The sequence below is a fragment of the Hippopotamus amphibius genome, chromosome 14 (assembly GCF_030028045.1).
Source record: "Hippopotamus amphibius kiboko isolate mHipAmp2 chromosome 14, mHipAmp2.hap2, whole genome shotgun sequence".
In the NCBI taxonomy this organism is placed as follows: domain Eukaryota; kingdom Metazoa; phylum Chordata; class Mammalia; order Artiodactyla; family Hippopotamidae; genus Hippopotamus; species Hippopotamus amphibius.
This window is the reverse complement of record NC_080199.1, coordinates 58,313,272-58,338,681: the sequence shown is the minus strand read 5'-3', so window position 1 is coordinate 58,338,681 and position 25,410 is coordinate 58,313,272. Positions and strand designations below refer to the sequence as shown.

At 47.8% G+C, this 25,410-nt stretch overlaps 1 protein-coding gene across 1 annotated transcript; it reads right to left on the bottom strand.

Moving 5' to 3' along the window:
• Positions 1–864: 864 nt before the first annotated feature.
• SERP2 (stress associated endoplasmic reticulum protein family member 2) lies at positions 865–23,799 on the bottom strand. The gene is made up of 3 exons (XM_057707923.1): positions 23,537–23,799; positions 18,742–18,814; positions 865–1,305 (listed from the first exon to the last, which is right to left on the bottom strand). The coding sequence occupies exons 1-3, from the start codon at positions 23,618–23,620 to the stop codon at positions 1,265–1,267; spliced, it is 198 nt and encodes a 65-aa protein (XP_057563906.1). The 5' UTR covers positions 23,621–23,799; the 3' UTR covers positions 865–1,264.
• Between the last annotated feature and the right edge of the window lie 1,611 nt (positions 23,800–25,410).

Below are 25,410 nucleotides of genomic sequence, written 5' to 3'. Positions count from 1 at the left end.
GGCAAGATCAGAAGTCCCAACCAGGGGGCAGGCCACATGTCACCCAGTCCCTGCCAGGAGAGGCTTTTTGCTTAAGAGCAAGTTCGGCTGCCTTTGCTGCTCAGAAAGGGACAGAACTTTACTCCCCAAAGCTGGGCTTTTGCATGCTGTCCGTGTAAAGGACACCAGCCCCACCCAGGGAGCTGGTACCAAACATTTCTTCTCAGCCCCAGTGGCGGGGATTTGGATTTAGCAGACTTGAGGTGGAACCCAGGAGTCTGCATTTTGAGATACACCCCCTACCCCCCACACACCGAGATGAGTCGCAGGCCGCCCACACTTTGAGAGGCTGTGGGGAAGGCTGGCCGGGGAGAGGAGGGTTTCTCCCACCAGCCTTGAGCCTCACCCACCCACCCGGCAGGACTCCTGCTTGACTGGTGCTCTATGTTAGGGCAGGGCTGGGCCTGAGATTGGACGATTTTCCCAAAGAGGCCTCAGACATCTGCGACTCACCAAGCCCTGATGCAGCCCCCAGAGGAAATAATGGCTAACTGGACTTTAACACACACTGTAGGTGCTTTTTCTGGATTGAAAAAAAGAACAAGAAAAAGCACACCAAAAAAAAAAGAACCCCCAAAGATTTCCCCTGCCAAATTGTCAAATTTGTGGAAAACCCAAGGTCCTTAGAGCTGGGCTTCGTTTCAGGCAAAGACCTCGAGGGTGGCGAGCACCCAGCTGGGTAAATCTAGCCCCGCTTCCCGGGCCACAGGTTCCCTAACCTTCCCCAGTTATATAATCAAGTCCCCCCACCCTCCCCATCCCCCCCGGAGCTATCCTGACATCATCTTCACTTTGGTTTTCTCACTGGAACCCACACGGGGGATGAGGTTGAAGAAAGACATTTATTTGTAAAAGCAATTCCCAATGGAGCAGAGATTGTACCCATAGAAAGTAAAGCGGTGATCATTCAGAGGCCCACATGCAGACATGAGTGAAACCCAGGCCCAAACCAGACAGACAGCGCTGCGGCAGACACCCGGAGAGCTACCAGTCCTGCCAAACGCAAAGCAAAATGTCCTTTCCACTCGAGAACACGGATGTACCGAGATGCCCTGTGAGAAAGCAATTGGGTCTGACGTCCACGACGAAGTGATCAGGGAACAGCTGAGGGAGCCTTTCTTTCCTCTTCTGGGTGGCTCGCCGGCTTCCCACAGATACTCGGCTAAGAGCGGAAGTGGTCCTCCACCCTCCAGCGGGAGGGGGCCGCGTCAAAGCCCCGGCCGGCTCACATGCCCATCCTTATGCTCTGAATGATCTGGAAGATAGCTGAACGAGGAAAACAAAACAGACGGCTCAGACACCAGACAGCACACAGCTGGAAACCCAGCCCCACGGCGAGCCCTGCTTCTGCGGACCCTGGGCCCTGGGCCTGTGAGCACACAGCTGATTAGATATTTCCTAACAAGGCGTTACGTTAACAAGAGGTCAGTGAACTTCTTTAAAAAGGCAGCCTTGCTCTGCCTGCGGATGGATGCCTCGGGGATTTATGGATAACTCCCGCTAATTCCACCAGGAGTGAAGGCCAGCCAATCCCTCAGGCGCTGAGGGCTTTGGCCCCTTCCCCAGAAGGTTCTGATGCTGCTGGGAAGCGGGGGACAGGGCTTTCGTGCAGGCCAGGCACTCATTTAACAGGTCAGGGACGCTGCCTCTTCAAAATGGCTGTGACCTGGAAAAGAAGCTGCCCTTGAACTGGAAGGAAGGCCAGGTGCTGGGAGCAGACACGTGGCGCTGGGCTCCTGGCTGCTGATAACCTTTGACACAAGTGCATCTTTGGGCAGCCTGGCGCTTTCTGAAATTCGACTTCAAACGCACCAAGAGCAACGCTGATTTATTCAGGGCACCGTCTTCACTAAGCAGAACGAACTTCTTCCTGACACACCAAAGGAGTGGGTAACCTGAACATCCACGTTCAATTCCTGGGACTCCCTCCCCTTATTTTGGTAAGAACGCGTTGGATAGCTTCCAGGCTGGTTTGGTCTATAGGGTTTAAATGCGTTCCAGAAGAGGAAGGTCCAACTTCTTTTCCACATCCTCCCCAGATGTGAAATATACAACACGATCAGTCGTGAGGAAGACCAGCGTGATGATAATAGCTACAAACATGTAGAGAATGATTTTTTTTTTTCTCTGAGGGGCAGCTGGATGTCATGTAATCATGTGTGAAGACAGAACAAGCACAGAACATTCAGGAGGGCTTACCCCGTCTCTCCTTCATAAAGTCATCCTGGAATATACCCAGGAATGCTGCTTGCTAAGTTACCATCGTGAAAGAGGCTACCCAGAACCCTCAGAAAACAAAGGGTCTGACATTTTAGCAACTAACGTGAGTGAGCACGTCATGTGCCAGGCATCATGCTTCGGGGATCTAAAGATAATTCACAGCCAGGGCCCTGGGGAGTCTTTCTTGGACACCTGGATTTGAAGGGTGGGTAAAGCATTCATGTAGTTTGGTTTTTCTATAAACTGAAAAATTCCCTGTGCACATCATCGTGACTTTCCTAAATTGGATATACCCCCAACGTGATTTAATATTGTTTTCATGAATGTTCAGTGTGACCATAATAAAAAGTGGTAACTGATATGACCCTGCTGTAATATTGTCCAGGAGGATGCACAACGTTTGATCCCCAAATGGCTCCGGTCGGCTGTACTTCTTGGGCTCTCATTTCTGCTTCTTAGCGGTTATTTGGTCTCAGCGATTCTTATCTGTGGTCACATTGCTGGTGTCCCTACACCAGTCTGCAGTGGGCCCTCTTCTATTATTATGTCGCTGTAGACTAAGCCCAAAACAAAGCCCGTTAGAACTATGTGTAAAATTAGAGTCGACCAGTTGCTTGAAGGTCGTGAAGACTCTTGTCTAGATAAAGGAGTTAATTCAATGAGTTGTGATATTTAACTCTGGTTGTGCTCAGAGGTCTTCTTGGCTTATTCTGATTTTGGGGGTGGCTCCTGACAGGAGAAGTTGTTAGATGGATGAGAGGAAGTACCTTACCCAAATGTATAAGCTTGCCGGAACACGGATGTTTCCGCCCTCCTCTACGAGAGCTAACAAGGAATAAAAATTAAATAAACATTCTGTGTTCTGGCTTCACAGGAGTGCTGGGAGGCAGCTGTATATCCAAGCACGTTAGGAAAAAATTATTTACATCTACCATGTCTCAGGCTTTGTTCTTGGGATCAGCAAAACATCCCTAATTTGGATAAACAGGCTTACTTTAGAGGGGAATGTTAGGGTCAGAGGGAACTGGATTTGAATCCCAGCTCTTCACTGAATGGCTGTGTGACTGCATGAATAATTTAACCTCTTTAAGCCTGACTCCTCTGCTGGGAAATGAGGACCATGCTGCCTGCAGCGTTCATATAGGGATTAAACGATCAGACATAGCGAGGGTCCTCACACACGGAGGTTTCGATGCACGGGAGCTACTGTTATTATCACTGTTGCTATTACCACAATGATGGCTGCTGCTTCTCCATGTATGTACATGAAGACCAGAGCTCAAGTGCTACCTGCCACCCTCTAGAGGTGTGAACTTTGGGAATTCACTAAATAGTTCTGAGCCCTGATTTCTCTATTTATAAAACTGTAGATCATATGTACCTCAAAGGATTGCAAGGAATAAATATGATGACATAAGTAAAAGATCTGCCCATCATAGATACTCCAACATGTTATTTATCCCTGAGATTTATTCTTAGACCAGAAATCATTATCAGCAGGATATAGGTCAATGAACAGGGAACAGTCGGTGCCTCAGTCCCTCAGACCCCATCAAATTAATGCATGACTTCAAAAGTGCTGGGGAATGAGAAAACCACTCCATTCTTTTTAAGGAACTGCTGCAAATTTCTCTTAAGAATCTCAGACAAAGATTCTGGTAATGTTGCTTCAGAGTAGCATCACATATATATTAAAACAGCTTACCTATTTCTGAGTCTGCTTTAAAATCTAATGAAAGATCATTCCTGACCCTAATTAAATCCATGAATTAACAGGTAAAAATCTGATGGTCTTTAACATGTGTACAGGTGACCCTCTAAAACTGAACCCTCTTGGAGAAGTTACTTTGAATAAAGTCTCTTTTAAGTTCAGCATTTGCCTCCACCTCTAAGATAATGGAGAGATGGTTGTGTTTTACGATTCCTTTTTCAGTTGTATCAATGTCTTTAAGAAGCCTTCACCATCCTATACCAATTATATTCACTGTACTTCTGTGTGCCCGCCAGTAAAGACTGCTGAGCAACTCCGGCCTTCCCTGATGCTGACTTTCCGAGGTGGTGAACGGGAAGGGAGCCAGGAGCGGGTTCAAAGTGGGAAAGGAAGTGGGGAGTCTAGACCCTGACAAGTTAATAACTTAACAGAGGGTGAACAAAGCCGAGAAAACAGCTGAGCCGGCTGCAGGAAAGGGGCTGTGGGCAGGCGCGTCAGCGGGGAGGAGGGATGCCACGAAAGGGAAGGCTGGCAGGCATTCGAGGTCAGGGGATCTGGCCTTGGGCAGCTCACAGAGGTTCAGGAAATGCAGGCTAGAGCCGGAACTGCAGAATCTGAGAGCCTTCGCACTGTCCCAGCTGTTTAGGATTCTGGTCCTCAGTAACCCTGGACGATCACATCTCTCTTTCATTCAACCGTTCCCTTTCAGTGAAATCCTTAGGGTTTACCATGCGAGAAGCACTTGCGACTCAAAAATCAAACCAGAAGAACCCTGCTGACTCCACCTCTCCCATCCACTGGTGCCCTCCTCCTCTTTACGACCATTTCCAAAAAGCTGTCTGTAGTCCTCACTTTCTCCATCTCCTTACCTTTGGTTTCCACCTCATTCCACTGCATTGTAGCTTCTGCTCTCTTCACTCCACTGAAATAGCTCTTGCTAAGCCACAAATGACCTTCCGTGTCACTTAATCCAACAAGCATCCTTCAGCTGCCTCTTGCGGTACACCCCTGCTCACCATCGCTGAGTGCCCCCCTCTCCTGGAAACTCTCTTCCTTTGTGCTCTGTGACACACCATTCTCCTAGTTTCTAGTTTTCCTCCTTCTCTTTGGCTCTTTACATTAAACATGGCTTATGGGGGTCGTCCTAACTCTTCCTGGCCAGTAAACAAGGATGCTGAAGTTTCTCAGTGGGCATTCTGGCTTTCTTCTCTTCGTTACATTCCTTCTCCGGGGTGATCTCATCCTGGCCCACAATTTCAGTTGCCACTTAGCTTTTGATGACTCACCAATGTGTGTTGCCAGCCGTGACCTCTCCTCCGAGCTCCAGACCCACACCTTCAACCACCTAATTGATACCCACACACAGGTGGCTCAAAAGCCCATCAAATGCAACAGGACCATCTCATGATTTCTTCCTGCTGCCAAACTTGGCATCGTCATCTTCCATCGTGCATGTAAACCAAAAACGCCAGTCATCCTTGACACCTCCGATTGATAACCAAGACCTGTGGGCATTACCTAATCATCTTGTGATTATGTCTTTTGCTCCACCCTTCCAGAAACCACCCTAGTCCAAGTTACCATCATCTTTCCCCTGACTCCTGCGATGACCTCCAGCTGGTCTACTCTTGCTCCTTTTCAATCCTTTTCTCCCCCGTGTGGCTAGAATTATTCTTGAAATAAAAACAAGTGAGATCGTGGCATCTTTGAGTTTCAAGCACCAGAGCTTTCTATTGCCTATCCTTGGTGAAGCCTCCAACACCTGCATCTCCTGGCCCCTGGCAATCTGTCCAGACTCACCTTCTCCACTCTCCTCCTCTGTCACGGTACACCCTCCTGTTTTCAAAAGCTCCCTGCTCTTACTACTGGGCTTTTACACGTATCATTTTTTTCCATCTGAAATACTTTCCCCACCCTACCCTATTGCCTAGTTTTCCTTCATCACTCAGAAGTCAGTTCTTCAGAGGTCTTCGTTGACCATCTGGAGCCGGAGTTCTCACACGTGTGTCTCACAATCTCCTGAACATGTTTGAAAACAGACGCTGGACCCCATCGCTAGAGGTTCTAATCCAGTGGGTCTGCGGTGGGAACTGAGAGTGTATATTTCTAACAAGCTCATAGGTGATGCTGACGCTGCTGGTCCGGGGACCACCCTTTGAGACCCACTTACCCACAGCATGCTAGCCCTTTGCATCACAAGCACACCTCATTCTATTGAGCTTTGCTTTGCCAATATTGAGGGGTTTTTTGTTTTTTTTTTAAAACAAATTGAAGGTGTGTGGCAACCCTGTGTGGAACAAGTTGATGGGCAACACTTTCCCAAAAGCATCTGCTCCCTTTGTGCCTCTGTGTCACATTTGGGTCGTTGTCACAACCTTTCAAATTTTTTCATTATTATTATTACATCTGTTACGGTGATCTGTGATCAGCGATCTTTGATGTTACTGTTACAAAAACACTGGGACTCACTGAAAAGCTCAGATGATGGTTAGCATTTCTCAGCAATAAAGCATTTTTAACTTAAGGCATGGACTTTTTTTTTTTAAGACATAATTGTCTTGGACTAAATAGACTTAATAGACTACAGTATCGTATAAACATAACTTTTATATGCACTGGGAAACCAAAAAACTCATGTGACTTGCTTTATTGAGATACTCGCTTTATTGCAGTGGTCTGGACCCAAACCTGCACTATTTCCAAGGTCTGCCTGAATATGCTTTCACAGCCCTATGTGTCTCTCCTTCAAAACATTTTCATGGCTGAAATTTCACATTTCAGCATAATTATTTGATTGACTCATCTTTCTTCCCCACAAGCTCCAGGAGAGCAGGGATGATTTTGCTCCCAGCTCTACCCCTGGGCCTAAGCTCAGCACCGGGCACATAGTAGGTCTTCAGTAAAAATTTATTGAAGGACTGAAAGATGAAAAATTGCAAATAGCACGGAGGAAAATACATGTAAAAAACTTCAGTTGATTCCTCTGCAAATCAAAAGAATCAGCATCCATTGACAACAACCTTGAGATTCAGTTGCTCGAAGAGCTCGGTGCTTGAGGGGAGGTCAAGTCACAAGTCAAGAACATAGACCCCTTGGGGCCAGGGGCTGGGCCAGGCCAATCCTCTCTTCCCCTGGGGCAGTCCCAACCCTAGCGAACTGGGAGTGCCCAAAGGACACAGGGATGACACAAGCGGATCCCCTAGGAGACCGTCAAAAAGCTGTTTCCCTACCAGACAATGGGGGCTTCTGAAAAACGACATTTATGGAAAGTAAACGGTTGATGATAAGAGAGACCAAGGGAGCTGCTGAGAAGAGAGATCGAGACAGGCCGGAGGAACACCTTTTAGGAGCATAAGCCAACTCTAGAAATCACACAACTTTGATTCAGTTTTTCATTAAAAAATTTAGAACATGAAAGCACTGGTAAGAAAAGTATGGGCCCTGCGAAAGAAGAGCAGAAATGTTAGGAGACAAGACATCGCCAAGGTGGGTCATTAAGCTCTCTGAAAGAATCAGCACGAGAAAGTCAAAGACAAGATGCCATTTCCTGGTGGCTTCTCCAGAGATGGGAAAAGACAGGGAAGCGAGGGACAGGTGAGGGCAGGAGGGCACTGTTGAAAGAGGGGACTGTATTAGCAAAGGGTGGGATGCTCTCTCCACATAGAAATGGCAGACAGCAGAAGCACTCTTCCGAGAAGCAAACCACACACAAACCCAAAGGGCCCACAGGGTGCAGGGCAGAAGGAAGCACATGACAAGCGAGGCCGAAGGTCACCTTGAGGAAGCCAATGGCTGCTGAGACATCTTTTTTCCAGACTGTCCATCTCAGATCCTGAGGCAGGAGTTCCACAGCAGACGCACGTCCTCAGGCTTTCCTTTGTGGTGAAATAGAAGGGTTTCTCCAGGGCTGCTCAGTTCCTCAGACTTGCTAGTCTTGGGGCTGTGACTCCCTCTGGCGTCACAACGTCAAGATAGTTCGGGCAGTCTCCAGGAAAGGCCAGCGTTTATGCGGTCAACCTGCGAACATGGTGAATGCAAATCTGTCCTGGAGCACGTGTCCAGGACAGAGCAAGGTGATGGAGAATCCCGGTGGCCCAGTCAAGAAGCAGCCCATGGCTGGGTTAGGGCTTTATCCACCTGGGAGCAGACCCAGAATGGCCGTCCATCTGGAATCTCTGGACAACGCACCTCTTCTGGCAGGGAAAGTAGGAGATGTTTTAACAGTTCTTTTCATTACACAGTCATATGTTAAAGGCCTAACGTTGGTGGAAAACTGCTGCTCCATGATATTTTGGGGGAAATGGTAAGAGAGAAGGATACAGGGTAATAGAAAGCAGATGGGTTTGGAGTTTAGGTTTGGGTACTAGCTCTCTTTTTAGCTATGGGAGGCGGACTGATATCCTCTATGAACCTCTGTTTTGTGATTCGGGAAAATGAGTACCATAGCTTCTTTGTAGGGACTGTGTGATGAGAAAAGAAAATATAAGTGTAGGACCTAGCATATAGTAAGTACGCAAGAAACGGTAGCCAAAACAGTTGTATGAATAGATCCTGCTCACCCCCATGGGTTAGTTTGTAGAGAGTTCTTTCTAGAGGAGAGAAGAGGCTCCAGCTCTAGCTGCCCCCGCAGAGGTGACACCACTGACCTCTGGCCGGCAAACCCTGCCCTCTACCTGTCCAGGTGGGAGCTGGGGCTCCTGCAGCTCCCCCAGCATCCTAGAGCTCTGCTCCCCAAGTTTTCTCCCCATCACAAAGGTTAAAAGGTTATCTTTCTTTCCTCGCAAGCATTCAGAATCTTGGTCAGAACCTTGCCAGGGGGGTTGAGGGGCAGGGAGACAGTGCAGCTAAGGGCCATCAACACAATGACAACGACAGCAAACATCTGTAAAACCATCACCAGGACTCCACTAACCGTGCGGCGTGCATGGTCTCATTTAATCCTCAGGAGTGGTTTTTCATGAGGGTCCTGGGTTCTAGATAGGATCCTATCCCTTTTAAGAATGGAAGAGTGGTTAAGAATCCACCTGCCAATGCAGGCAACATGGGTTCGAGCCCTGGTCCGGGAAGATCCCACATGCCTCGGAGCAACTAAGCCTGTGCGCCACAGCTACTGAGCCTGAGTGCTGCAACTACTGATGCCCGTGTGCCTAGAGCCTGTGCTCCACAACAAGAGAAGCCACTGCAATGAGAAGCTCGCACATCTCAACCAAGAGTAGTCCCCGCTCGCTGCATCTAGAGAAAGCCTTCATGCAGCAACGAAGACACAACACAGCCAATAAATAAATAAAATTAAAAAAAAAAAAGAATGGGAAGGGAGGGAATACGGGGATATGTGTATAAAAACAGATGATTGAACCTGGTGTACCCCCCCCCCCAAAAAAAAGTTAATAAATATGAGTAATATTAATTAAAAAAAAATAATAGTCAGTGGGAAGTTGTTGTATAACAAAGGGAGTCCAACTCGAGGATGGAAGATGCCTTAGAGGACTGGGGCAGGGAGGGCGGGGGGGACTCGAGGTGGGGGAGTCAAGGAAGGGAGGGAATACGGGGATATGTGTATAAAAACAGATGATTGAACCTGGTGTACCCCCAAAAAAATAAAAAAAAAAATAAAAAAAATAAATAAAATAAAAAAAAAAAGAATGGGAGAAACTGAGGCTTAGCGTGGGCATGGGCATGAGTGGCTTGGACAAGGCTGCACAGCTAGTAGGTGGCAGAGCCTGGTTTCCAACACGAGGAGGCCGGCCCCGGAGCTGGCACACACGGGACTTAGTCCCTTCCCCTCCTCCACACCGTCTTTAACCAAACAGCCAGTTTTAGCAGGCAGGGGTGTGGGCCTTTCCAGAAATGGAGAGGCCGCTAGCGCATACGTAAAGGGAGACTGCTGGACCACCTGAAACAGAAGGCCGAGAGGACAGGAGGCGTTCGGGCCCAGCCAAGAACATCTCAGGGAATCACTTTTCTTATCTGTTCTGAATAGATTGTCCTGAAAAATGGTCCTGCCTGTGACACGTTCTCTCTCCCCCATCCCGCCCCGGCAGGCAGAGTGCCTGCAGGATACAGGAGAAGAGTACAGTCTGTTAACTGCCAGACAAAGGGAACGTCCCCGCCCAGAAACAGTGCAGCTACTCACAACTGATGGTGCTAAACGAACGTAGCAGGCTCTTTGGGAAAGGCATTAACTCTGTAATCACAGAGGCCAGAGCTGAGCCAGACACAATTTCCTATTTGATGGGCAAAGAGGGTCCAGATGCGTATTCCTTTCCGGGGATGGAAAAAAAAAATCAGAATATCCAGCAACAAAGGAGGTACCCCCTACACATACACACACACAGAGACATACAAACACACGCACATGAACATACACACATACAGACACACACGGACACACACACACACAGACACATACAGACACAGACATAAACATACACACAGCCGATCCTGCTTCAATCAGAACAGCTTTTCTTTCATTTGTTTCCCTCTAAGATTTGAACAAAGAGATCTACTGCTTTAAAAAAAAAAAAGGATAAAACCAAGAGTCTAGACGTTTTGCTCTCAAAATAACTTTTTTTCTGATTATACAAGTAATATATGCTCATTGACAAAAATTAGGAAGGAAGTAAGTCACTGGTTAATCCTATTACCCTAGAGGTTTCCCTTTGATGGGGGATAGAGGCTCATGGGTTTCAAGAAAAATCAGGCTTCAGGAACCACTACGATTCGCATAATCTCTAATTAGGAAGTGAGTATCAGGTTCGGCCAGAGAGAGAGAGACGACATTGAAACGAGGGGCAGATGAGGGAGAGGTAGTCTGAGGGAGGGAAGTGAGGCGCGGCTGGCACGTAAGAGTTTTCCTCTGAGAATCACAGCAGGAAAGGGGATTAAATGCTCGTTCCACCGACCCGGCTGGAACCTCAGGGAGGGATGAGGACAGAGAAGGCCGCTCTCAGCTCGCTGCTTCCTGTCCACGTACAGTCACACCAGGGCCCAAGGGAGGCGAGCGACACCACAGGGTCACAAGGAACACATACATGCTGACCGAACAACCAGACTGTCTGGTCAACTAGCATGTGAAGAAAAAAACCTAATTTCACTGAGTCCGGGTGAAACTTCTCATCCAAGGGGAGAGTCAAAAACGCTGAAGACAGCTGTCCCGTGAACACTGTGGCACGGACACTATATGAAGGGCAGGTCACGGCTGGCACCAGTCACCCCGCCCTCACTGCTGCGTTCAGGACAGGCATTTCTGACCCACGGCAGCATGCTCCCCAAGGAGCTCTGGGGAGGCCTCAGAACCCTTCACCACAGGGCTCCTGAAAGACCCGAGGGCAAAAGGCAGAGGGAAACCCAGGGGCGCAGGCTGTGGGGACGCACACAGCGGGGCGGGCTTCCTGCGTGGTCCTGGGAAGCGCACGCCGACAGCAAGTGTCTCGCGCAGATAGCGTATCTGCGCGACAGCATCTCTGCCGCCCCAGACGGACATTCCGGGTCACGCTTGTCTCTGAGTCTCAAGATAAAAACAAGTACTCTTCAGAAGCTATCAAACAGTTCCCTAAAGAGGCAGGTTTTGAAACCGGAGCCTGAGAGTCAGGATGCGCTGCTTATCTGGGCAAGAGGCCCTACTGCCCGCAGAAATGGGAGATAACGCTTTTATAAAAAAAAAGGGAGAGAAAAAACGGCCAAGTCTCTGAGAAGGGGGTGCTTCAATGCTTGGGGCTTCAGTGTGAATCTGGGGTCCTAGGAGATCAAATCAAGACAACTGCAGCCAGTTAAAAAGGCCCAAGCAAAAGTCCTGGGTCAAGCCCTGAACAAGAGACGTTTCTGGCCTGTTTGGAATGATCCTCTGAGGGCACCCAGAAGGGGTATCTGACTGAGAAACAGGTTTTAGATTTCCGATGGAATGTATATCATATGAACAACAATAAGGCTAGTTTCCAAAGAAAACCAGACAAAGCGAGATACGGCCCTGAGATGTCCTATCTGGACAATTCTGGGTCTCAAAAGAACACGCTGTTCCCCCAGCTTTTGTATCTCACGGAGAAAACTTTTTTTTTTTTTTTTTAAATAGCAAAACAGGGGTATGTTTGGGTTGCTTTAAGGGAATAAAACTTAGTTTGTTTCTGATATTCAACTTAAAGCACAAACCGCTCTTCACGGATTTTAGCCTGCCTGTGAGTGCTTCCTTTTTCCTGCCTGGGTCGGTCTGCAAGATTCTGATGCTTTATCGTGGGAACGTAGTCTCACACACCCGGAGTGTTATCACTGAAATTGCTCACCCTCCTCCTTGGGGTGAAGAGGCGGGGTCTGTGGTTCTCTGGAAGGTCAAGACCAACCGTGAGTGGCTGAGCCCATCGCGTAAAGGTGCCGCCTTGGAGGATGGGAGGTGATGGGAGCCTGAGGCGCCCATAGCACACCAGTCCCACCCGTGGTGCCGCTACTTTTCGTTGAGGGTGACGGGGACAGAGGTGGTGGTGACGGAAGATGCAGGTTTCAAGCGTGCTGTGAGCCAGCACTTACATCCCTGGAGCCATTCAGTGCCAGGACAGCCTCCGGAGGGGCTCCTCCTATCCCCGTCAGATGGATAAGGAAATCAACGCAGAGAGAGTAATGAACTCGCCCAAGGTGATTCAGCAGAAACATAGCAAATCCAGGCTCTGGACCCCCACGTGGCACAGCTCCAAGCTATCCTCCCCTCTGCAGCCTCTTATCCTTTTACCGCCAGCTGGTCAGTTTTCAAAGAAGTGTCTTCCCTAAGAGACCTTTTGCAATCCTGGAAAGTGGAAATTTCCTTCTTCTGAAGAGGGGTGTATTTAGTATTTAGATAAGGTCCTCTGACTGGTTACAACCACAGACCTGGGCTGGACTGGGATCTTGGGGGGAGCCTCCCTGGTGATGGGTGGGCATTCTCTGGGTGCACCCAGGGGTCTCTGGGTGCCTGTGCGCTGTGCCCTCACTGCTCCCCTGGTTCCTCTTTCTTTTCTTGTCATTATCTGGCTCTTATCAGCTGCAGCACCGCTGGCACGAAAGGCATGTGTGGAGAACAAGGAAGGCCACGGGAAAGAAGCCGAGAAGGAAAGGGGTCAAGAGTGCAGCTGCGGTGACACATCACTCCCCGTCGTGAGGGCGTTCCATGACCTCCTGGAGGTTTGTTAACTTGCTCTGCCACGTGAAATGGAGTAAGGGTGACCGCTAAGTGAGCATCTTCTTAAATGTCAACATTTTCTACCACGCTTCCTTCTTCCCCAAAAGATGCTAGGAAAACAGATAAAACGTGCATTCCTTATGACTGGCTTGACCTGAATATTTATGTACCCTAGGTACACTGACAGTGTTTCCATAACCTTTTAAACTGGAGGATAGTTGATTTACAATGTTTCAGGTGTACAGCAAAGTGATCCAGTTTGTATACATATATGTATATATCTATTTTCAGATTCTTTTCCATTAGAGGTTATCACAAAGATATTGAATATAGTTTCCCGTGCTATTCAGTAGGTCCCTGTGGTTTATCCATTTTCTATATAGTGGTGTGTACCTACTAATCCCGAACTCCTAATTTATCCCTCCCCCTCCCCTCACTCCCCTTTGGTAACCATATGTTTGTTTTCTACGTGACACTCTTTCTAAACAGAGCTCTTCACCCAACCTGCCATCAATTAGAAAGGTGGGTGAATCACGTAAGGTAATGAAAGCAAGAGGATCGGACCAATGATCAACATCTTCATGAATATTAGAAGATTTCATATTTTTCCTGTCTGTAAAAAAATCTACAAAGTATGAATAACCAACCACATGAACTCAGAGAGGGCGAATGACCTCAGAGGTATCCCTGGGACTTCGTGAGATGGAACTTAAGCCTGGCACACGGGTGTATCCTGTTCAAACGAAAGGGACCCACTGGACAGGCACAGGAAGGGGTGTGTCTGCAGAGGTATGGAAATCCCACTGGAAACTCCAGTGCGTTTTGTGCGAGCGGGACAGGCAAGAGCCAGGGTGAGGGTGCTGCTGGGCACACCGCAGACGGGCGTGAGATGTGGCGGGTCTCTCCTACTTTGTGCTACAAAACTGAAACAGAGGTGAGAGAGAGCAGTGATAAGAGGCTTCAATCATCCACGCTCCGAGAAGGCTCATTATGTAAAGCAGAGCAACTGGTACAGGGAAGGGCCAGACTTGAGGAAATTGCATTCTCTTCACCGTAGAGAAAAGATAGGTAGATAACTGAATCACTTTGCTGTATAGCAGAAATTAACACAACATTGTAAACCAACTATACTACAATAACATTAAAAACATATATATAGGTAGGAGCCGACTCTGAAAGGGAAGGAACTCAGGAACAGCAAGAGGGAACCGAATTGTGACAAATCCCAGAGAGGTGGCAACGGGGACGGATCTAAAGGAGCTACTGTGTTTTTCCTGACATGTTCAGTTTAGGAAAAGACACGGACAAAGGTAGAAGGAAGGGCACAGTACCAAGGACAAACTGAGAAGAGTGACACATTTCTGTGAGAACAGTGCTCGCCTGAGCTGAAGCTTGCAAAAAAAAAAAAAAAAAAAAAGCTAACGTTGGCAAAAAAAAAAAAAAAAGAAAGAAAAAGAAAGAAAAAAGAAAAGAAACAAAAGAAAAAGAAAATAAGGGAAAAAAGGGAGATGGTAGTGGATTATTTTTAGTTATGATTAAAAAAGGGATGAGGTCCATTGCTTGGAGATCCTGGTGGCATGTTAACAGAGGATAAAGTTAAGACGTAGAGGGTTGGGATAGGGAGGGTGGGAAGGAGTTGTGGGAGGGAGGGGATATGGGGATATATGTATAAATACAGCTGATTCACGTTGTTGTACAGCAGAAACTGGCACAATAGTGTAAAGCAATTATATTCCAATAAAGAGCTTTAAGAAAAAAAAAAAAAATGACCCAACTCCCCATTCCCATGTCTAGCCTCTCCACAGAAGCCAGGGGTCTTAACCAGAAAGATTTAAAGAAGCATCCTTAGAAGAGCACTGGCCATGCAGGCAGGGGGTGTAGCATGCCAGTAAGTGGTGCGTCCTGTTAGCCATTTGAAGTCCAAATCTCCGGGCCCTGCAGGTTCCCATCCGAGGCCCCCGGACAAACCAACAGAGAGGATAGCAGAGACAATGTACTTGATCCCTGAAAAAACTAATGGAGACTGGGAAGGTTCTAAAAGATCACTGTCAGCAAATGTCCCAATTTACCCCAGTGGTGGGGAGGGGAAGGGGAGACACCGTCCCTACTATGTGAACCAGTAAGCCTGGCACAATTTTAATTAAGGAGGTATTTAGAGAAGGTGGGATATTGAGAACTAGCACAGGCTGGAGAAAAATAAGCCAGACTAAATCACTTACTGGCTTTTCCCCGTACTATATGCTACCTAAAGGCACAGACTGGGGAGGACCCCAGTTACTGTGTATCTTGAAGCCAAAAAGGAAAAAAAAAAATACCAGCTCTGTGTCTGTTTTTCCTGACAACACAGGCTGCACGATGACTGAGGCTCACGGATCCCTGTGATTGGGCTTCAGCCATTCTTGAGCCTGGTGTATTATCAAGGCCTCTGAGCCTTTGTCACACAGTGTTCCCTTATGTGGAACAACCTTCCCTTTGTCTGGCTGTCTGCCTTCAAAACTCAGATCAAATGGCCCCTCCTCTGGGAAACTTTCTCTTCTGCTCAGTATGAGTTAGAAGTACCCGCTACAGTCTGACTCACCTGTTGGAATCCTAGCACTCAATGTGATGGTGGTTGAGTGGTGGGGCTTTGGGGAAGTGATCAGGTCCCGAGGGCGGAGGCCTCACGAATGGGATTAGTGCTCTTATGAAAGAGACCCCACTAAGCTCCCTAGCCCCTTCTACCACATGAGGATGCCATGTGAGGCCACAAGGAGAAGTCTGTGATTGGGAAGGGGGCCCTTGCCCGACTACGCTGGTACCCTAATGTGACTTCCAGGCTCCAGAACTGTGAGCAATACATGTCTGCAGCTTATAAGCCACCCAGTCTATGGTATTTTGTTATAGCAGCCCAAATGGACTAAGACAGTCCCTTATCCGTGCTTTCCAAGCCCTCTGGGTGCTCTGCTATCATAGTGCTTTTTCCTTGGGGACAACAAACAGACAGCTTCCTTATCTGCCTGCCCAGCGCCCGCTGCCTCCTGAAGGAGTTTGCATCTCCAAAGCCCACAGAGCACCCTGCACACTGGCGACCCCCTCGAGGCACGAGGACTGCCTGCAGGAGTTCTGCTGAGAGTTTCAGAGCCAGCCTGAGGGGAGTTGTCTCTACTTGTGTTCTGTGGGCTTCTCCAAGTCTAGACTTTTATCAGTGCCTTGGAGGAATAATATACTTGCAAAGAAACCATAAAGCTGGGAGAAAAAGATAATTAGATCAAAGGCTCAAGGTTCAAGATCTCACAATCTACAGGTTGTGGCCATGAAGTCTGAAAACATAGATAACTTTTTTTACAGACATGGTTTTTCTTCTTGATTCTTCTGCGGCGTGCTAATGGCATGATTTTTGTTTTGCTTTGTTTTGGGGAGAAAATCAGAGACAGATCATCTGAGGCAATGCGTCATAGATAACTCTGCAGGCACGGAGGGAAATGGTGCATTGATGTACCACATTCACTGCAATTTTCCCAGTGCTCTGAACTACGCATTGCTGATGCAGGGCAACACACGGAACATATCATGTAACATCACTAACCACATTGTACGTTATTATGTAACATCAGTAAGCCATTTATTATGCATGTTCTTCTGTGTTTCCAGACTTTACGGCTACTCTGTAGAAAAACAGCTTACGACCAACAATGAAATTATAATAGAAATGTTCATGAAGCTTCATATTAGGTCTAAAAAAATGTCCATTTAATATCTTCAGCATGGGGAACATCTGGCTTTATCCATCCACCTGTCCATCCATCTAACCAACCAGAATAAGTATTCCCTATGTGCTAAAAACTGTGCTAGTATCTAAAAATTTAGTGGAAGATAAAGACTGCCTTCCCTGAGCTGACATCCTAGAGGAAGGGAAATGGATAATAAGTAAGCAAATTAAGTAATTTCAAATGTTGTTGAGGGCTGTGAATAAAATAAAACAATGTGTGATGCAGATTGGGGACAACTTTAGATGGCGGGGGTGGGGGTGGGGGTGGTGGTGGTGGTGCAGAGATGCATCTTTGAAGCTTTGCAGGAAGTTGATGTGAAGAAAAGCTTGGCGGAGCCTGGTTGGCCATTAGCTCGCTGTAAGTCTAGGATGTGCTGTGACTATTAAAATTAAACGGCAAGCCTGGGGTGTATTAATAGAAGCAGGGTTATGAGATCAAAAGCAGTGACAGACCTACTGTCTCGGTAGCAACTGCACCACTTCTAGACCAACTTTTGCAGTTGCGAATGCAATGCTTTAATGCTTTAAGAGAGTCATGCCATGTATTCAGAAGCGTCTAGAAACTACATCTTATGAAGACAAGGTTGAGAGGACTAGGGAAGCTGAGTTTGTAGGAGTTGCTAGGCAGTCATCCAAAGTGTCAAGATGTTCAGAAGCAAAAGAGTCCATGCTGTGTGGTTTTCAGAGTCCACGCCGGAACTACTGAGAAGACAGCACAGTGTGATTCAAAAGAGGGGAGATGTTTCCAATAGAATCAGAGCTGCAAAGAAATAGGATAGGCTTTTAAGGAGAGAGTGCTCCTGAAATATTCCAGCAGTGGCCGGGTAAACGCTATTAAAAATGAGGACAAAAGATTCCCTTTGAGGACACATCTTTGGAGATGGGGTATACTTTCGTTTCTTGGAGTGGAAGATCTCCTCATCTTGGAACCATCTTTAAAAAAGTTGAGCCTCAAGCAACAATAGTGCCGAGACCATTGGGTCCCTCCTTCCTCCTAAGAGCTTTCGTTTCCTTGGAAGAGCAGTCTTTAAAGATCAGAGGCACCGATCTACCTTTAGTCATGGGTGTCTCTTGCCTTTGGGGCAGAATGACATCTTCCTGGGAGGCCTACGTCTTTGCAGGAAGATGTGGACTCCTCGCCTTCCCTGCCTTTAACAACTGTGAGGTGATGGAGGATAGGAACGTCTGAAGACCTACCTTGTTGTTAGACGTGACCTCCACTCACCAGTACTTCAGAGACCCAACCCGTGGGGACCAGGAATTATGTCAAGATTCCTAATTACAGAAGTCAACTAGAAACAACTGCATGATCCTTTTGGTCATGTTTCCACTGTGTGTGTGTGTGTGTGTGTGTGTGTGTGTGTGTGTGTGTGTGTGTGTGTTTGAATGTGATTGTACGTAAAGCTCTCTGAACTGGCCACCTTCTAGCATCAGTTAATTGTACCTTGAGGCTCAGGTCAAAGGCTGTGTTCCACTCAGCAGCTCTGCAAAGCTTCTCTTAAGGCATAAGGTCCCTCCCTCTTCTCTGGAATGTGGATTTATCTCAGGCAGACAGGTGTTCCACTTTCTTTTCCAAATGCCCTTTTTAGGTTAGGTCTTCAGAGAACGCTTTAACTGAACTCTGAAGTGCAGCCAGCCAATTTAGCTGCTCAGTGTAATCATTTGATGATTATGATCTGATAGCATATCGGTTCTGTCTCTACTCCTATTTGGTTTGCTGAAATGGAAATAAAATCAAAACCCATTAAGATGAAGGCTTCAGACAGCGATTAACTTGAATCCCAGACCAACATGTTTCTTGGCCTATTTACCTTGTGAATAAAACATGCTTTTACAGGACAGAGGAGACCATGGGCCATAAGGGCAGTGAGAAACCCATACCTGAGCCACAGACAACAAAAACAAACAGTGCCAACAGCCACGGTCCCACAGGATATTTCTCTTCTTGTGGCCTCTGAAAGGGAATGGGAGAAAGCAAGATTAGGTTTATTCGTTCAAGAAGCATTTACTGAGTAAGCTAGTCACTGTCCTAGGGGCTAGGGACACCTCTGTGAACAAAACAGATCTAGGCTTAATGCCAGCGGGCAGATCTAGACGAACAAAATCAATTTTAAAGGATCGAGACAGGTTTGGAAGAATTCATCAATAACCTTATTTATACCCCTGTAACTCAATGAACTTGGTGGTTCTTAAATATCGCGAGGACAGGTGAGGTATAAATACATAAATCGATACAGTGATTTGGAAGCCAAACGTGATATTACTAATCATTGCGTCCGCTGGCTGAAAGCACATTTCATGCCGGGCCCTCTAGGCAGCGGCTGACACCCACGGTCTCCAGAACTCACAACTCCATGCAAGGCCAGTATTATTATCTCCATTCTGTACTTGAGAAACTGAGGCTCAGCATTTGCTAACTTGAGCGAGAGCTGGGATGCACACTGAAGCCTGCCTCTTCATAGAGCCCGGAGGTTTTCCTCCAACAGATTCATCTTGAATTCCCGCATCTGTGGCTTCCAAGCAGGGTCACAAAACACAGCCACGTTCCCAAAACTTTCTAAGTGCTAAAAACCTGGGAAGCCCCTTCAGTGGAAGCCCTGGGAACAGTAGACACACCATAGCAACTGCGTATGAAGATGCGGGGAGCAGCATTTTGTAATAAACCTCCTAATTCTTAGTGAAGCTAAGCTTTGGGGAAATCTCTGTATCCCTGGGAAGCACTAGGGGACTGTGGTCCCCACACACACCAGCCCTGTGTTCCTCCTGCTCTTCTCAAACCAAAAGCACAGACATAAGAGGAAGGTCCCCCTGCAACCCCTCTGGGTCTGTGTGCAGGTAAGGCTGGGTCCTGACAATCAAATCAATCAGTGGAAAACCAATATTTTCTGAGAGAGGCATCTGAAAATGTGGGGAATTTCTCATGTGAAAAGGGAGAAGGTAGAGCAAAAAAAATGAAGAACTCATGAAATATTTCCTCATTGGCATGAGCCTAAAATCGGTGGTAGCCAACATAGGTTAAAGAACTTATTTTATCATAAACAAGACAACAATTCTTTGGGTCTCAGTTTATCTGTTCCATTCTTGGAGAACCTTCTCTCTTCTACCTCCCTTGAGTTCACTTGGCACTTAAATCACCAAGTACTTTTTTTTACATAGTATTTGTACCTCTATGTTTATTCTTGTGATACTGTGTTTAAAGTCTGTCTCTCCACTAGACTGTAAGCCCCACAAGGGCAGGCACAGTGTCTCGTTCATGTATCAACGCCTGGCGCAGAACTTAAACACAGTAGATGCTTCATAAATGTTCATCGAAGAACGAATAAGCATACAAGCCTCACTAAATACAATGTCTTAGGTCAGCTAGAGTAATGAAAGGGTCTAGGAAGGATATTGGTTCTTTTAATACTTCCCAACTGGTGACAGGGTTATTCCAGCATTTCTCTTACTAGAGACGTATAGATTAGTGTCGGTGGCAGGTAGAATCTGACTAAGGATTAAAACCACTCACTTCTCCGACCTTGACAACTTGTGTGATGGCAAATCATACTGCAAGGGAATAGATGGCTTCTTTTGACTAGCACAAAGACAGGATCGGTCTGAAATAATTGCGTAAGATAACTTTAACCAGCGTTTTTACTGCGTCATTCTTTGGCACTTAAGACCAGGTGAAGATCAGAGCAAATAAATAATACAGGTATTCAATAAAGTTACCGGAGCAGCGTGTGGCACTCACCCCTCCTTCCCTCCGCCAACTTCCTAATCACTTGTGACAGTTGACCAGAAACGAATCCCATTGCTATTATCCCACTCGTGCTATACAAAACAATTCATTTAGTTCTATCTTCAGCAAAGTAAACAAGGGAATCCAGGGGCCTGTAATTGATTGGACTATAGGTCTAGTGCAGATACCTACTGGAGTCCTTTATTTTTCCTTTGAGGAAAAACTCAGAGTATCAGGATACAGAGCTTGAGGCATATCACACAAAAACCTTTCTGATGACATTTCACAGTGAATTAATATCATTTGGGGACTTTCAGAGCTCAAGGACACCTTGGCTGGTCATAATTCCAATAGATTCTTTTTTGAGAGCTTCGAGTTACTTTTTTGGGGAAGCAGTACCCAGCACAAAACTGTTGGGACAGTTCACCTAAGCCTGAATCTATTGCTGGGAAAGGTAAGAAACGCAGTAGAATCCTGCAAATGACTTGGTTCATTTCCAGCAGGAATTTGTCATTCCCTGGGCTCCAAAATGCAGAGGATGGCTTTCCCCTGTGACAAGATACCAGCAGGGTAACTCAGAACTCAAATTTAAATTGCCCTTTCGTTCTGAAGAAGTTACTACCGTATAATCATGAAATAATTATTCCATTTCTGGTATCTGGGAGAACAGCACTGATTCACTCCATAGCTGCAAGCTAATAATGAAATGCCCAAGCATCTGCGTACAATTAAAGGAGTTTATTTCTGAACGATTAGTCTGAATTTTCTGTTAGAATCTGTTCATGTGTCTGCACTTATTGAATTTCATTCAGAACAAGTTACCCCTTGCAAGTTACTTCTTTCCGAGTATAATTATGTTTGATCTGTAATTAGGAAAATGAGATTTAGGATTTACAATGTTTCTTTTTGAAAGAGAATTTCATTTTTCTTTTTGGATGCAGGATTTACAATAAAGTTAACCAAAAAGCCTTTCTAACCAAGGGAAAATAAACATACATTGTGGCTTGGTTTGGAAACCTTTCATTACAAAGTTAGTAGGACCATTTAAAAACCCTCAGAGGCGCCAGGCACTTTTGAAGGGCCCACTCCATGGTATATCAGATCCTATTAAAAATCCACTCATACCATATGTTAAACATAATTTGAAAATATCTCTGAAAGTTGAGTTGAGTTGAACTGCAGTCAAGTTGACTACATTTCCTAGATATTTAAACAGCTTTTTCTCCAATTTTTCCATTTTCTTTTCTCATTTTGGAGCCAATCATTTTTGTTTCAGGTCCCAAACATTCTCTAGTGGTTTTGAAAGGCTGGAGGTGGCAGACACTGATTTTACCAAACCTAATGGATAAAACAGCTCTGCAACAAAGTTTCTGTTTGGCCCTTACTTCTGCAGTCAGATAAGTTGTCAACTGAGTAGAATTCACAAGTGAACTCTGTTTTTTTAGGTTCTTAAAAAGAACCACACAATTAGAAATTTTCAGTGAAATCAGCTAGTCTGTATGATATCCTGGGAAGAACTGATCTCCTAGGGATATAAACCCTGAATGCTTTAACATCCATTAAAAATTATTTTTCAATGTCAATTTGGACAGCAGGGTTTTTTTTTTCCTCTGAGTAAAAATAGGGAAAACACAGATCTATGTGAAAATAGTTCCAATTCAATGGCATATTGGCATTTTGCGGCCCAATAATAACTAAATGATCTAACTCCCAAACGAGAAAATTCCCAGGACAACTTAAGCTTGTAGCCGCATATAAAGATCCAAACTTGATTCTAAGCTTTCTCTGCCATAGTACTGCCTGGTTCTGCAAGAATTCTGGTGTAGTAATTGCAGATCCAGCTTTGTGCTCAGTGAATCGAACCAGCATCTCGTCTTTGGCTAAAAGCAATCGCCTCATCAAGTCTGCCGGCTCTTCCAGCCAAACCCCAAGTTTCAGCTGAACTTCCACTTGAAGTGTCTGGGATAATAGATTCCAGGCGCCTTCGCTCACATACTTGGAGGCCAGCACTACCCAACAACTCATTGGAGGCCTGCCTCTGAATGTCCAAAATCATGGGCCTGGCAATTTGCGTTGGGGATCATTTGCTTTACTGAAAACAAACAAGCAAACAACACACACACACACACACACACACACACACACACACACACTCACCCCCCACTGTGCATAGGGCACAGATTTTGCTTAAACGTTGTTATAAAGCTTTAGTCCACAGTTTTGGAGGTCCAGAATTCCTGGCAATAGACTGGTCTCTAAAGTTCTGGAACATACTATCAGGATAAGCCTGAATTCACAGCGTGAACAAGAGGAATGTTGCTTTTAAACTTTGGCCCAGGGGTGCGAGGCCTCACTGGAGAAGAGGCCAAGTAGAAGGATGGAGGGAAATACGGGCTGAATCGCATTGCGAATTCCCAATTTATACAGGGAGACCATTACGAAGGGGCGGGAAAGAAAACCTTATCGTGGTGTGTTTGCTGGGGATGGCGCGCAGGGGGTGAAGCCTGGGAGGGAGAGATGGCAAATGGCCTCCCTTTACCCCTTCATTCATTCATTCATTCATTCATTCATTCAACAAACGATCTAGCACCTACTAGGTTCCAGGCCCCTGCGTCAAGCAGTTGGTTCAAAGGTCCCCTTACGGATGTGACTTTCCGTCTTTCCCAGAGACAAAGGCCCAAGTCTCTCCTGGGGAGGCCCCTCTGCGCCTCCGTGGTAGCCCCGACAGCCATTCCCAGAGGGGCCACAGCCAACCAGGGCCCTGTCCGCCCACGCGAGCACGAGTGCGCGCTGCCGGGAGCCCAGCGCTCCGCGCCCACCGTGCGGGACCCCGCGGGAGGGGCGGCCCGGGGCGCGGAGGAGGGGGAGGCCGGCCCTGCGCCCGCGGCCCTGCGCCCGCCCCGCCCCAGCCCGGCCCGGCCCCGCGCCGCCGGGCCAGCGCTGCCCCAGTCTTACCAGGGTTTTGGCTACGTTCCCCCTCTGGGTGATGTTTTTGCTGTGCTTCTCGTTAGCCATCCGGATCCGCTGTTTGGCCACCATGGTGCGGGCGCTAGGAAATGCGCTCGACTGCCACCTGCAAGGATCCCCCCGCGTGAGCCCCCGACAGGGCCGAGCGCGTCCCGCCCGCCCCGGGCGCTGCAGGTGGCAAGGCGCGGCCCCCGAGCCCCGCGTACCCCGCTCCCCAGCCCCCGACGAGCCGGCTCCAGAGAGAGGCCAGAGCCCGGACGGAAGTAATCTTTCATCTCAGGAAACCCTCTCCTACTTCCTCGCCATCCTTCCGGTCCCCCCAGCTACCTAACCAGCGCGGCCCCGAGGCGGGCGCCGCGGCGCGTCCTCCCCGCACCCGGCGGCCGGAGCGCAGCGCGCCGAGCGGCTCGGGCCCGGGGCCCCCGGGGTGATGGGATCAGGCGGCAGAACGCGGCGGGGCCGAGGGTTCGGGCGACCAAGGGTTTTGTGCGCTCATGGGGGGGCGGGGGCTCCTCGGCCCGGGGCCCCGGGGAGGGGATTGGGGCGGCCGCGCTTCGAGTCTTCCCCGCACCGCTGGGCCCTAGCCGAGGGCTGGGCCCGCGCTGTTGGGGGACAGTCCGAAGGAACCTCCCCTTCAGGGGTCTAGGGAAGGGCCTGCTCGAGGGAAGGCCACCGCAGGACCTGTCTCCGGCGGAGCAAAAAGGGCCGAATCTCCCCAAGGATGGGGATAATGGGGGTGTGAGGATGGAGTTGGGATAGGCCTTCCTGCCTTGGTGATTGTGGGGGTTACACAGTAGACGGGCCAGCACCACATCTGAGTGGAAAGTCGGAGGAAGGCCTTAGGCCTGCTGCCCAGGCGGGATTTGGTGATCCCTGCCCTGAGGTGGGTCACTTCGACCAGCTGGGGCAGCTTAGATCTCCTCCAGTCCCTCTTGTCCTAGGGAGTCTGAACTGGGAGTTTCCCTGTGGTACAGGGATAAAAATGGGTTTTCAGACCCACATACATTGGTACCAGGCCCTACAGATTGCTAGTGTGGGGGGCAGGGGGAAAAGAGGTTCAGTCCTTCACTTTTCCACATGCTGAATAGATTGGAGGTAGCTCTTAGGAGACCAGAAGAGTTGAGAAGAAGAGGGGAAGAGCTGGGGCTGTGGGAAGTGGTGGGAAGAAGAGCTGTGAGTTAGACGGGCTTTGGCTAATGCACCGTGGTCCTTCCCTTTTGAGGCATGTGTGGCTAAGTTTCTACTGGGTTTTATGGGGTGAGATTCCCCAGGGTTAGTGGGAGGTGAGGGAGAGGTCCTACTCTCTGAGGGGCTTTTTATTAAGCTCATGTTCATGCCCCTCCCCACTTCCTGTCATTCAAACTATAATGTGGCCTGTTTAGGGCCTGCTTTTGGTAACCCAGAAGCCAGAAGCTACCCAGTATCATCAGTAAAATCTGGTCATTCTTTTTCTACTCTAAAGATCAGTTACTTCCAAACTAGTTTCCATCAGCTTAACCATTACCACCACTACCACCACCACCATTATTACAGGACCACAAACCAAGCAGGCCTAACTCTAGTACCGTGCTTTTAATAACAATTGAACTCTTGGTGGGGAAGGGAAAGAGGGCCCCTCCCTCAGTTACACTTGCTGAACCCGGCTGTGGTGTGAGGCCCAGGCCATGCCTCTCCGTGACTCACCTTCCTCAGATCTTGTCCAGATCCCTGGAGAGGAGTCAGGAGGTGGGAGGTGGGACCCTGCCTCAGCTGAGGGCAGACCTGGCTCTGAGGAACGTTAAGGAAAAGATACAGACAGAGATGGTTTTCCATTTGGGCCTGCAAGCAGAGAGGTCAGAAGCCTGCCTTCCCTCAGGCTCAGG

What these genes read in the sequence shown, in the direction of transcription:
- SERP2 (XM_057707923.1), bottom strand. Translation starts at nt 23,620, where the DNA reads ATGGTGGCCAAACAGCGGATCCGGATGGCTAACGAGAAGCACAGCAAA. An exon ending in GGAACGTAGCCAAAACCCTG is followed by an intron (nt 18,815 to 23,536) that starts GTAAGACTGGGG and finishes ATTCCCTTTCAG; the next exon opens with AGGCCACAAGAAGAGAAATA. An exon ending in TTTTGTTGTCTGTGGCTCAG is followed by an intron (nt 1,306 to 18,741) that starts GTATGGGTTTCT and finishes TTCCTCGTTCAG; the next exon opens with CTATCTTCCAGATCATTCAG.